General features: G+C 34.0%; 2 protein-coding genes across 24 annotated transcripts in view; both read left to right on the top strand.

Moving 5' to 3' along the window:
* Nucleotides 1-13148, top strand: part of LOC129807149 (1-phosphatidylinositol 4,5-bisphosphate phosphodiesterase classes I and II) — a 204609-nt gene that overhangs the window by 120495 nt on the left and 70966 nt on the right. The window lies entirely within an intron of this gene.
* On the top strand, nucleotides 7998-11877 carry LOC129807152 (uncharacterized). The gene is made up of 2 exons (XM_055856233.1): nucleotides 7998-8167; nucleotides 11025-11877. Exons 1-2 carry the CDS (start codon nucleotides 8076-8078, stop codon nucleotides 11812-11814), a joined length of 882 nt encoding a protein of 293 aa, XP_055712208.1. The 5' UTR covers nucleotides 7998-8075; the 3' UTR covers nucleotides 11815-11877.

Raw genomic sequence — 13148 nt, 5'->3', positions numbered from 1 at the left:
GAAAAAATGTTAATCGCACCCTTTTTTTTCTCACTGACCTAAAATAGATTTCGAAAAGTCATAAAATTATTAGTTTATGATGTGATTAATAAATTTTGTCATTTCTTTTAAATATGTTTTATGGAATAACTTAAGATTTTTTGCAAGCTGTCCATAAGTGTAGACTCCACCCTACATCGTTTTTTTTTTTTTTATAAAATCCGTTTCACATAATATTCGAATAAAGAATAGAATCGGAGTACATTAAAATTTGTCCTTATCAAATGAATTTGGTTTCAAACTATTTGTCGATCAATCTGAATAGTGTTTACTGTTATGAGATGTTGTTTGATTTACAATCAATTCCCGTTCTTAGATACATGATTAATTATTATTATTCGTGTTTTGGATACAACAAAACCAACATGGACGAACAATAGATGGTTAGATGGAGAAAATATAGCAATGATGTAGGATAATTTTGGTGAGCAATTAACTTACATAAATAGACAATATTATATACACCAATTTTCACTGCAAATATTGTACACGTATCGTTGAATTATACAAACATGTATGTACTAAAACATAACCTACAAAATAAGGGATTAATATGGGTAGATTATGTATCACATGTTTCATGTTAAGGTGAAGAATATTGTACAACATACGATATGTTGTCTCTTTTTATGGAAAAATATATAGCAGAAATGTTATTTTTCTGAATGAATATGTGACTTGCTAGATGTAGCAGTATAAGATTTTTCTGCCATGGAAATATATGGTTTTTCATGTTCGTGGAAAAGACAGAATTACCAGAAGCGTCTGTTTAATATATATTAAGGACACAAGACTTTGTGTTGTTTCATATTGCCATAGGATCTTAAATGGTGTATAACATTTCAAATAGAGCAAAAATGTATTCTTGTCTTTTCCTTTTTTTGCTTCTTTTTCCTATTTTTGTCATATATTTCTTCAAGACAATATTTTCATTTAGCAATTCACATTTTCGTAAATATACATAACTGGAGACAAGAAAAACAAAAATAAGTTGGGTGAAAGCTTGAACATTGTTGTGCTATGCTTTTTTCTGTATAACTAAATGGACAGCCGGGTTATTTATTGTATATTTATTTGTACTATTTCAGTATCGGTACAGTAGACTCTTCGATATCCAGCACTTCGATATCCGGGTGACAGCTGCCAAAAACTGGCGGTTGATGTATTCAAAATTATTTTCACTAAACATGAAGTTTGTCCAGAGTGAATTAAAGTATTATTAACATTGTATCGAAGTTTTTAATACATAATTGTGATAAAAAATGAAACATAAGCACACCATGAAGAAAATTCTCTTTTTTTTTGTCAGACAGAAAATAAATTCACACTGCACAAAATTGAAAAACCGTTGATCATTCAAATACCTAAATGTCATTTTGTCCCCCAGTCAGCCGGATATCGAAGAGTCTACTGTATATGTAAAAGAATCTCTTCAAATCTTTCAAATAATTGAACGTTTATTTTTTTTTAACAACTTCTGTTATAATTTTATGAAGTCGTACATCAATGATTACTTCGTTTAATCAGAAATACATGAATGTACTTACAGTCATTTAGAACTAGTCATTCAGTAGTTTAGAATAAAATTCGCATATCTGTCATTTAAAAGTTGTTTCTGTTATTAGAATGTTCAATATTATTGACAGATGTCAAAGCATTCAATTATGCATGTTCGACCACTGGAAACTATTTTTGTGAAATAATTTTAATGCTCAAACTCAAGGAATGAATAAGAGCAGTTATATCATTGACATTTTTCAACTTGTCACCGTCCTAGAGCTTATTTGGTAAGAGATACCAAGTTGCGGTCTTCGGTGACTGCTAATACAAAAAAAACGATGTCTCTAGACGTTTTTCATTTTTCCTCACCCCCTGCATCCTCTCTGAAGTAGTGTTTTGTAGTTTTCTCGAAAACGGCTCCTACTATTTCTTTTATCTTTGGATATGTTTTAAAGATGGTCCAGACGAACGTTTCGTCCAAACATACCTATAACCTAAAAAATCACCATCTTGAATTTTCGAAAGTCAAAGTTTAATTGGTCTTGGAATCAGTAAATAAATCGGTTAAATATCCTAGAATGACTTATCTTTCTCTTGTTTACATTTTTGTTTGTCCGTATACTTTTAACTTATTATAAGGTAAATGTTCCAGCGATCGTCAGTGTTCCTCGGATCGGAAGGCTGTCCCGCGTATCGGATCCCCAAAATAAAATGAATTTTTGAAAATTATTCGCTGCATTATAGCAATTATCTTTAGCAAGATGCATTACGTTAGGTCATATTTAATTTACAAAACTAAATTTCTCTTCGAGTTTCCAAGAAAATTGTTATTATTTGCCTCATTTATTAAATATCTGTGTCAGAGTCTTAGCCAGAAATCCGCCATTCACCACTTTCTTAAAATTTTACAGGAGAATTTGGCAGTCAGAATATTAGGAATTATACTTTATTAAAATAATTTAGAAACCTGTGTAGATCATAAAATTAGACCTCAGTCATTATAATTTCATAATCAATGAATTTTATTAATTATCTCAGCAGAAAATATTGAAAATAAATTATTTTTTCGCTACAAGTACACTTTCTTCCCTCAGTTCCTCGTATCGACACATTTTTTTTCCTGGAAATTGCGCTCCAGCGAGCTCAAATGTCATTCGCACGACTATTTTTGGTTATGTTTTTGTCGTGAGAGAATCCTAGTGAGTTTCAAAAGATCCAATATTTTAGAAGTTTCTTGTGAATACAAAGTGAAAAAATGCCAAAAAAGTTACAATATTCAAAGGAAGCTTTGCGGAAAGCATTGGATGCAATGAAGGCAGGGGAATCCGCATCGAAAGTGTCTGCCCATTACGGAGTGCCCAGAAGCACTTTGAGCGATAAGTTTTCCGGCAAACAGCCAGAAGAAAAATACGCTGGTGCACCTGTATTAAGTAAAGACGAGGAATCTAAGCTGGCACAGTGGATTATAAAACGAGCTGAAACCGGGTTTCCGGTCGTCAAATCAGAGCTGCAAGATACAGTTAGCATCTGGGTGAAAAACAAAAATCTTCAGACACCATTCAGTAACAACCTTCCTGGAAGGAAGTGGTTTAATGGTTTTTTAAGGAGAAACCCAGAAGTGTCTGTGCGAATTGTACAGAATTTGAGTGAAAGACGAGCAAAAATCACAAGAGAGAACTTGGATTCATGGTTTATGGAGGTCCAGGAATATCTTACGGAGAGGGGGCTCTTGGACATTGGACCTAATCGCATTTTTAATTGCGATGAGACGGGTTTTGAAATGTCCCCAAAGGGAGTGAAAGGCTTGGCGAAGAAAGGAGCCAAATCAGTCCACTCGGTGTCATATGCAAACGATCATGAAAATATCACATGTTTGTTTATGGTATCCGCTGATGGAGATATGGCGCCCCCCCTGGTGATTTTCGCATACAAAAGAGTGCCTGGACATCTGGCAAATACGGTTCCCAACGGTTGGGCGATTGGCCGCTCAGACAAAGGATGGATGACGGGAGAGTGCTTCTTCGAATACGTCGCCAACACCTTTTACCCATGGTTAGTCAAAAACGAAGTCCCGCTTCCCGTGATTTTGTATGTGGATGGACACAAATCTCATCTCACTCTCCCACTGAGTGAGTTTTGCTCCAGTCATGGAATTGAGGTGAATTCAAAAGTTTTTATTATTTTTAAATCAAAGTTTTACCAAACTAAAATTATTGTTTTTTAGATTATTGTGCTGTACCCCAATTCCACACATATTATTCAACCCCTGGATGCTGGGTACTTCTCCCCGTTGAAGGCGGCATGGGCCAAAGAACGTGGGCGATGGCAATTGGCTCACCCGAGGGAGAGATTCAGCCGTCAAAATTTCACTCCGACTTTGGAGAAAGCTATTAGATCTCTTAGAAATAGGGAAATTCTAAGAAATGGTTTCCGCCATTGCGGCCTATTTCCCTTCAATCATCAAGCAATTGACACAGATAAAATTGTAGCAGGACCTTCCACGGTCAAACAAAGAATCATTGAATCTCCTGCCAAAAATCTTGAAACAATTTGTCCGATTTTGAGAGCTCTGAAGGAACTCATTCCAGAGGACGTTTTGAAGCAATTCCAGGAATATGAATTTGAAGAATGGAAAGGAGCACCTGAATACAGGTATTTATTTTCGGAATGGCAAAAGTTCAAGTATGAACTGGAATCAGTTCCTAAGATCGGAGACTCTCTGAATGTGGCGGAAACTCAAATTAATCAGAACGAAGAATTCTCACATTCAGTGGAAGCTTCCTTGGAGCCGGTGCAAGGTGTCCTAGAACCGGTGGAAAACGTCCTTATTGAGCCAGTGGAAATTATCATACAGCCAGTGGAAAGTGTCCCGGACACAATGGAAGAAGTCATGGTGCCAGTGGAAGGTGTCTTGGATCCGTTGGAAGTCGTCCTGGAGCCGGCAGAAGGCTTCCTAGAGCCGTCGGAGTGCTTCGTTCAGCCCGCAGAAACCCTCGTGGAGCCGTCAGAAGCAGTCCTGAAGCCGGTAGAAGGCGTGCTGGATCGGGCAGAAGATGTTCTGCAATCGGGGGAAGTTGCTTTGGAGTCGACGGAAATATTTCAACATTCGATTGAAATCCAACCCACTAAAGTTGAGAACGTTTTCGATGATGTTTTATTTTGGCCAAAGCCAATAATCGATAAAAGTAAGGATGGAAAGACCAGGAAAAAGGAAAAACTTCCTATATCAGTGACGTCTGAAAAGTGGCAGGAGTATCATAGGCGAAAAGAAACAGAAAAACTAATATTAGAAGAAGAAAAACAAAAAAAGCGACAGGAAAGGCTCAGAAAGAAGTTTGAAAAAGAACTGGGTGAAAAAGACAAGAAACAAAAACAGGAAGAAAGAAAATTGAAGAGGAAGCTGGAGGCCGATAAAAAAATAAACTCGAAAAAAAATCGCAAAATTTGAAGTTCAAAAAATACTGTACTAAACTAATTAAGCTCGAAAATATAGAGAAATGAAATAAATAGCAAAATTTATTAAAAAAAAAAATAAGACCAAATTCATTTAAAATTGTCAATATTTTTTGTCTGCCGATCCGTGGCACACCCCCTTCCGATCCGTGGAACACTGGATTAAGTCCCTTCCGATCCGTGGAACACAGTGCATTCTCGCAATTACACCTATCTTTTCTTAATTCTAGTAAATGGTCAAACTGCAAATAGTCAGATATAGTTAAATGGAATACTAATACACCAATTGGCACATACAAGAATATCAAATAGTCCTTTGAGGCTTATATTTTCAACTAAATATGGAACACCTCTCTTAACATTCCGATCCGCGGTACACTTCCCTTAGAACATTATAAAATGATCACTTCTTTACCAATTTTTAATTTTGAAATGCTTTTGTGATTTATTGATCAATTTGATCTCTAGTAGATCAGTAAGCACCAAAAGACTATGCTATAAAATAATTCACGGTGAGCTCAATCTCGGGAATTCGATCTTTTCGCAAAGCTAGGACGCTTTACCTTTTTTTTCTTTTTGAAATAGATAAAAGTTTTCTGGCTTCGCATACACTCTAACTTCGAACATTTCTTACTTTTTTCCATATTTCTTTAATGAATTTGAATAATTCTTTTAGGAAATATGCAATTTAAAGCCAGCTATTAGAATATGTCGTAGATAGGTCAAATTCAGTAAGAATATTTGCTAAAAATGTCAAGTGTGCGAAGCTTGAAAGCCTAATACAGATGTTGCGGGTTTGAATCCCAATTAGATAATGAGACATTTTCTATCCTTAAAGGTGTTTTAATAGCACTTAGTGAGCTGCATTGTTTCGATATCCTCTAGGTATACTCTTATACACACCTAAGTAAAGTTACTGATTGCATAAAGTTTTGTATTTTTATAAATAATCATGCCTAAGAATTAATAAGAAAAATTGCGAGAGAGCAAAAAGAAGAATTCTCAAGTGAGCTACCTTATTAGCACGAGAAAAATATGTAATTTAATAAATACTATGAAGAAAAAAGGATAATTACATGAAATGGCTGGTGCCCCCTGAGAGTAATTGAGAATTTTATAAAAGTTGGAGTGACACATCATGCTGTATTAAAAAGGTCTTTCAATTTGTGCATTTTAGTTGCTAAATGCAAACACTTTATTTTAATTGCTTTGCTGTTTTTCTTTCACACTTTTAGAAAATATTCCGGAATATTGTTTTAAATGTCTTAATTTTAAACTGAAAAGAAAACTCTTTTTATGCGATAAAACTTGTATTTTTCTCCTTATTATTTTGTTGTATAGAAGTATACAATCAATTTCACTAATGGCGAGCACACAATAACTTTTGTTTTTAAATATGTTTTCATAATTTCCCATGAGAGTGAGCGAGATGACTAGATCTGAATCTCAGTCACTCTCATTAAAATGTCAAAAACATGTTTACAAAACAAAAGTTATTGTGCGTTGGGCATAAAGCTATATATAAACATACCAAAAGTATATTTTTTGGGTTATCCTTGCAGTAACATATTGATTTGAAATGGTTAGAAGAAGTTAGATGATATTAAAAGTACAACAATAAAATTTGAGATATTCCTGTTTTTCTTCAAATTTATGTTCCTTTGTCAATCACTTTTTAACTGCCTATAAATTTTCCACTCAACATGAATCAGAATCATTTTCTGTGAAAGTATAGTCAATTGAGAAAATGTCAGAGACACCAAAAGCGATAAAATATTTATACGAGACATTGTTAAATCGACGCTATATCCTTTTTTATATTGACTGTTTTTGTTCTGTCATCAAGATGAGTGGATTTATCTTTTTTTTTTAGAATATTTGAAGTCAAAAACTGTTAGACAAGCTCAATCATTTCTCAGTCCCAGTCAGAATGATAAAAACTACAGAGTGATACATACATTAAATTGAGATACACCCTGAAAACTAAATTAATAGAAAAACAATGCAATTATATTGAAGTATTGTGAACGTCATAATTTTCAATATTCAAAGGTGTAAAAGATTTATACAATCGACTTGGAAATTAGAGAAAATCTAAATGAGTTTGGCATTTCCATTTCATTTTCCTTGTAAGATATTAACTAAAAGGAGTATAGGAAATTAATGCCTTAAAATTAAAAATGTTATTAAACAAATCTTAAAAAGACCAATTCGAAGGTTCGTAATTTAAAGAAACTTAATTAACATCACATCAATTACAGTAAACTCTCTCAATTGGGCATTTGGGGCAAAATGTCATCCGGTTTATCAATGGATTTGGGGGTCAAAGCCTTTATAAGTTCCACAAAAAGCGCTCAATTATAAAGAATCACGATAATATAGGAAGAACTACAGCGAATTTGAGCGAATTAGCTTCATAATTAAACGTGAAAATTGTCAACAAAATTTTGCGCCCGATTGAAAAAGAGTCGATTGAGTGAGAGTATACTGTAATTTGAAGTATTTTTCACTATATTACTGAAAAATCGTTTATGTTTTTTGGTTAAAGTTCAATTTGCTTTATACCAATTTTGTGTAAACACTTAATACACTATTTTATAAACAAACCACAGGAGGATGATTTGGTTATATAAGAGAGCCACAAATTAATTGCATCGTACTTGATTGATGTGCATATGGCGCTTGGTAAGAAAAAAATCACATAAGTATATTGCTTGGATTGATTCGTTATGTATAGTCTAATAGGACATGTCAGTTAAAAATGTATTATCTTATCCTGCTTATTACAAAAAAAAGCAGGCTACCTCTCTATTAAAAGGAATTCAAAAATTAAATTTCATTAGTACATTGCAATATAAAAGAAGTACTGTATCATATATTACTAAGCGATTAAATTTCAGTACTAAATTGCTGCGTGGTCAGTCGGGTATATGAGTTTGTCAATTGACTTTGTCAATTCAAAAGTCACGACGAGCATGCCGAAAACTCACGAGACAAAATCGTAGGGGAAACCGACAATGAGAAGCCGAACCCCGAGTGTGCGGCGTCGCTGATAAAGTCAGACGCACAGTGAGTGAGTGAAAATGTCACGACAACTAAACAAGCGAGCAAGTTTTTCACAAAAAGAAAAGTTAATGGATTATATCGAGACCCATATGGATCTAATGAGTAAACCGTAAGTACATCTGAACAGTCTGGTAAAGATAGAGAAAGAAATTAAGCAAATATTTTCATGGAATACGCCCATTTGCAGAGGATTTTGGTTTGGAGAGTTTGGGAACAAATTTTTTTTCTCACCTCTCTCTCTCTTGTGTGGTATGATTTCGCTCTGAGGCTCTTTTTAAGCTATTCAATTCAGTGGTGGATTTTAGAGGAGTTTTAGACATGTGAACGCGGTTGCAATTACGGTGTGTGAATAGGGAGAAATAAACAAGAAATGTAGATGTGAAAAAATAAGAGAAGTGTCATTTAATGTGTAAAAGAGGGTGCTTATGCAGCGTTATGCACAGAACAGTCAAGGGGCTTGCAACTTATAAAATACAGTTCAATACGTAAAGTCACAAATACAAAAATACAAATGTATGTATGTATATTATATTTGATATTTTGCTGACTGCTTTGGCTACAAATTTCATTTCTTTTCTACGAATTTATTTACAGTCTATGTCATTTTTTAAAATGATCAACGACTTTTAGTATTGAAATTGCTCGACGGCTTCCACTTTCTTTGCGATTATGGTACTGGTCCTCGTTCTCATTCATTATGGATCACAATTATCACAACTACTCAATAAAGTTTGCCAAAAATATTAAAATAATTATGACAACATTGCATGTCGCGTACTAAAAAACATAACCTAACTTAAAATCATTGTTATGAAATCAACGGTCGATAAATTGTGGACTATAGAGCGATGGCCTATAGCAGGGTTCTACTGTATTAGGAAATGAAAATATCGCCATTTGCATTAATTGTTTTCGTATACACTGCACAGTAAAAACAAGATGAAATTGGCAAGTTGAATTCTATTAGTTGAATTTAACTAGTTGAAATTTTGAATAACATCCACTGAAAATATCAACTTTCAATTGAAAAGGAATCAATTAAATTGCAGAACTTGTAAAATTCAACCCTCGGTAATGGCCCAAATGCAATAAATAGTAGTAATGAATACTAAAATAGTAATAAAATGATGCAACAAAATGGCGTAAACTTCATCCAACGACTGATTGAATATTGCTACGATTATTGCGTGTAATAGAATCAATACGATTGTCGTAGTAATTTTTCAACCGATTATTGCTGCAAAAAGTTCAACTTTCAACTACTATCGGTTGAATTCATTCTTCTTCTTCTTTTATTTTGTGTAATTTTAATAGACATTTTGGAGGAATATTCAAATATTTGTTTGCTACGATAATCGTTGCAAATTTACAACAATTATCGCCTATTACACGCGATAATCGTAGTAATTATTTTTTACTGTGTGGGTTTTCCAATATTCGGGTGATTGGGACCAAAAATGACAGATAAAAGCCCATACGAGATAGGGCATTTTTTTGAAGTTTCTCGTGTGTTTCACAGCTGTTACCTGAATATCGAAGAGCTCTGTGTATGCATTTGTTAGCTGGCATTTTTTATTTTACTGCTCGAATTTTCCAGAGCGAACTGTATTATTGCAATCCCTCGATTTTGAATTAGATATGTATTACGGCCTTCATCTACTCAGGAGACACATTTTGGTAGGACTTTTTAAATCAAAAGTTTTAAGTTTTTTGATGTCGAGTTGTTTATCCGTATATGCGTGAAGTACAGGCTGTACATCACAATCCGGGATTGTATGAGACTGCATTTGCGGTTGTTTTATTTAATTTGTGATTGCGTAAATGAGCATATCGTTTATATACGAAAATGCCATTGAATCATTTCTAATAACGATTTCAAGGTCAAATGCTAAAAAGGCTCTAGAGAGCATATTTCTCTATCGAATTAGGTTATGTTTGGGCTCGCTAGACTGCCTTAGAATTTTTAATAAGTCTGAACCAGTTCCAATTGGCGACGAAGCGCGATAATGAACTGGTTATGACCATATGAGTAATTTTTATCCAAAATATACAATTGCTAAAATACTTTTGAGGCACATAGGGGAAAGCACGATACCTTCGAAGCCTTCGTCGAACGATTTAAGCTTCGCACAATTTATTTTTTTCAATGTGTTATAAGTAATTTTGGACCATTACACTATTATATTTTAATAGCTAGTCCAATACCTCAAATTTTCAGAAAAGAGCGAGCTATGGGTGAAATCCATAAGGAACATAGAGAAAAAATTGAATTGTCCGAAGCGTGAGTTGTCCGAAGGTAGCACGTTTCCCTTAGTACATAAAGTCATAAGTTCCCTTTCGAAGAGACAAAGCCACTCCAAGCCAAGCCAAACCTATTCGAAAATCTACCGGAAGCCTAAAGTGCAAGTTCGTATACCAGCTGTTTTAGCGCTGACTGTTCTGCCATTTCGAATTTCGATATTCTTGACACTTCAATCGTTAACAATGTCAGCAACATTGCTACAAAAAGTGAATTTTTGGGTAGTTTTGTGGCATTTCAGGATAAAAGAACATTTTAATTTCAATTTCATTCAATGAAATGTCCTTTTGATGAACTTGCTCACTTTTGTGTAACTTCTTGGTTTAAACTTTCGAACTTCCAACGGGTTTTTAGGTAAGTTCTCTCTGATATACCTTCGAATCGGTAAAGGAAAAACCTCAACCGGAGAGAGCTCTCAAACTCAAATCGGGAAGGTTTGAACGAGAGGAATATGGAAGATTTTCACGTTAAGGCTATAATTCATGTGAGCAACACTTCCATCTCTATAAAAATGTGATGTTCACAATTATTATTTCGTTGTTCACCAGTGGGATTTACATAAAGTAAAAAATTATCAAAAGTGGCGTGAAACTTCCTGAAAATATTTGTTGACTATTTCTGTTATAGATGTTAATATCATTTGAAATTTATTTGGTATCTTTAACAGCAAAGAGCCAGATCTCTGCTTTCGTATAAAGGAAGAATGGAAAAAGCTGGGAGATATACTAAACTCAATTCGTGGATCAACTAAGTCCGCATCCGAATGGAAACAGTATCTCAATGATTGGAAAAGGAGAACAAGCAAGAAATACCAAGCCGTAAATGCGAGTATGCAAAGATCGGGAAACTATGATTATAATTTTCTAATGAATCAGTTTGAAGAAATTGATCAGCGATTGATTAGAATAATGACACAAGAGGAGTTGGAAAAGGTGGCAGGACACCCTTCTGAATCCGTGACGTCAGGAATGAGTGGAGCGCCACTGTATATTGCTGGATCTACTAGATCCACATCTCCAGAAAATGAAATTTTTGTTCCTATTCAACCTGTTTCCGAGGTATGGATACCTAAAGAAGAGGACATTACCGATGAGATAGAAGCTAGTCAATCTTCAGCTTCATCACCGGTGAATGTGCCTAAACTGCCTATACCCATGCCCGAAAGAAAAAAACCAAGAAAGCAAGATAAAATAGAAAAGCTAGATGACAAAGATGAAAATGATTCGCAAATGTTGCAAGAAATGCTTGCAATGAAGAAAGAGAAGTTATGTCATTTGAAATCAATGCAAAAGATTGCTAAGAAAAATTTTAAGTTGAATTTACGGAAAGAAGAAAGAGAAGACTACATTTTTGAAATGTTGCTGAAAAAAGACAAAAGAGAAGAGGAAGAACATCATATAAAAATGCAAATCCTTCAGGCAAAATTGGATGTTCTTAAAAAGGAATTAAATAAGTAATTATTATTAATTATTATTGCCCATTATGGTAATCAAATTCTGGAATAAAGACTTTTAAAAATATTTGGTTGTGTTTATTAGTTTAGCTTTAGCATTTAAGTTGTTTGAATGAAATCTTTCCGTACAGAAGTAGATCTTGAAAAATTCGAAAATCTATTTGAAGATCCAAAAAAGAGACTTTTTTACTTCTTAATACTTTCGCAAGGTGGCGGAAGTTACATCCTGCTCGAATTTCGAAGTGCTCAAGTGTCATAATTTGACGGTCTTCACTGTCCTGAGGAAAAAAACAAAACAACTACGTTTATTGTTCTTGCCCCAGTATTTAATCACTCCATAATCACTGAGTAACTCTTTTGTCAGCTTTTTAGTGTGATATTTGATAAATTTTCCCCACCTTGTTCGAAAATTTAGTATGAAAATTCGAAATTAAATTTGAATTCTTCGAACTTCAACGACTTTTTGTGCAAATAGAGTTTTATTTACCGTTTATCCAAGACACTATTGGAGAATCAAAATCTACTTGTGTTTGAGCAACGACTCCTGTATATGTAAAAGGAATATAAAGTATACGAAGACTATCATCAGATGATATTTTACATTGTAAATTTATCAAATGAAAGTCCATCACAACTGAGAATCCCAATTCAAATTTTCGTGAATCATAACCTGAAAATCAGAATAATTCAAGACGGAAAGGAAATTAAATATACGAGCTTGAAATGGATAATGCACAAGGACATGATTCTAACAAATTGGTCTCAAATGATTAATTTGATGTCTTATTTCAAAAACAATAAGACGGGAATTGATTTGGGTGTCACATTTTATATTGAAATGGCGCGAGACGCTATAGATAGAGCAATTGATGCAACAAACGATGTTGAGGAATTTATATACGTCGGAGAGCTTCATTTTATCAAAAATCAACTTAATCTGATGGTTAGCAACCGAAGACGATATGATCCAACTACTTTGGAGATTAGTTTCCTACTTCACAACATTTCACCTTCAGCATACAGAGAACTACGAACCTTTTTGATTTTGCCTAACCATACTTATCTGAGGCAATTAAGCAGTCAGTTGAGCGTGTCCATTGATCAGGAATGCTCAAATATCTTGTTCCTGAAGCAAATTGTGTCCACGATACGATAGAATAATTTTAAGAAAGCTTACAATGATAAGTATTCAAGAAGAAACTGAGTTTCCAAGTGGAATTTGTAATGCTTGTGAGAGTCCTGTGATAAATGTTTTTTATTCAGTGTCATGTAATTTAAGCAATATTATATTCAAAAATTTTTCAATTTTAGTCAGTGATGAAATTGTAAGTAAGAAGC

This window comes from Phlebotomus papatasi, chromosome 3 (assembly GCF_024763615.1).
Source record: "Phlebotomus papatasi isolate M1 chromosome 3, Ppap_2.1, whole genome shotgun sequence".
NCBI lineage: Eukaryota > Metazoa > Arthropoda > Insecta > Diptera > Psychodidae > Phlebotomus > Phlebotomus papatasi.
This window is presented reverse-complemented; position numbering and strand designations above follow the sequence as displayed.

Coding starts and splice junctions, on each gene's coding strand:
- LOC129807152 (XM_055856233.1), top strand. CDS start 8,076: ATGTCACGACAACTAAACAAGCGAGCAAGTTTTTCACAAAAAGAAAAG. Junction 8,168..11,024: donor ATGGATCTAATGAGTAAACC/GTAAGTACATCT, acceptor TATCTTTAACAG/CAAAGAGCCAGATCTCTGCT.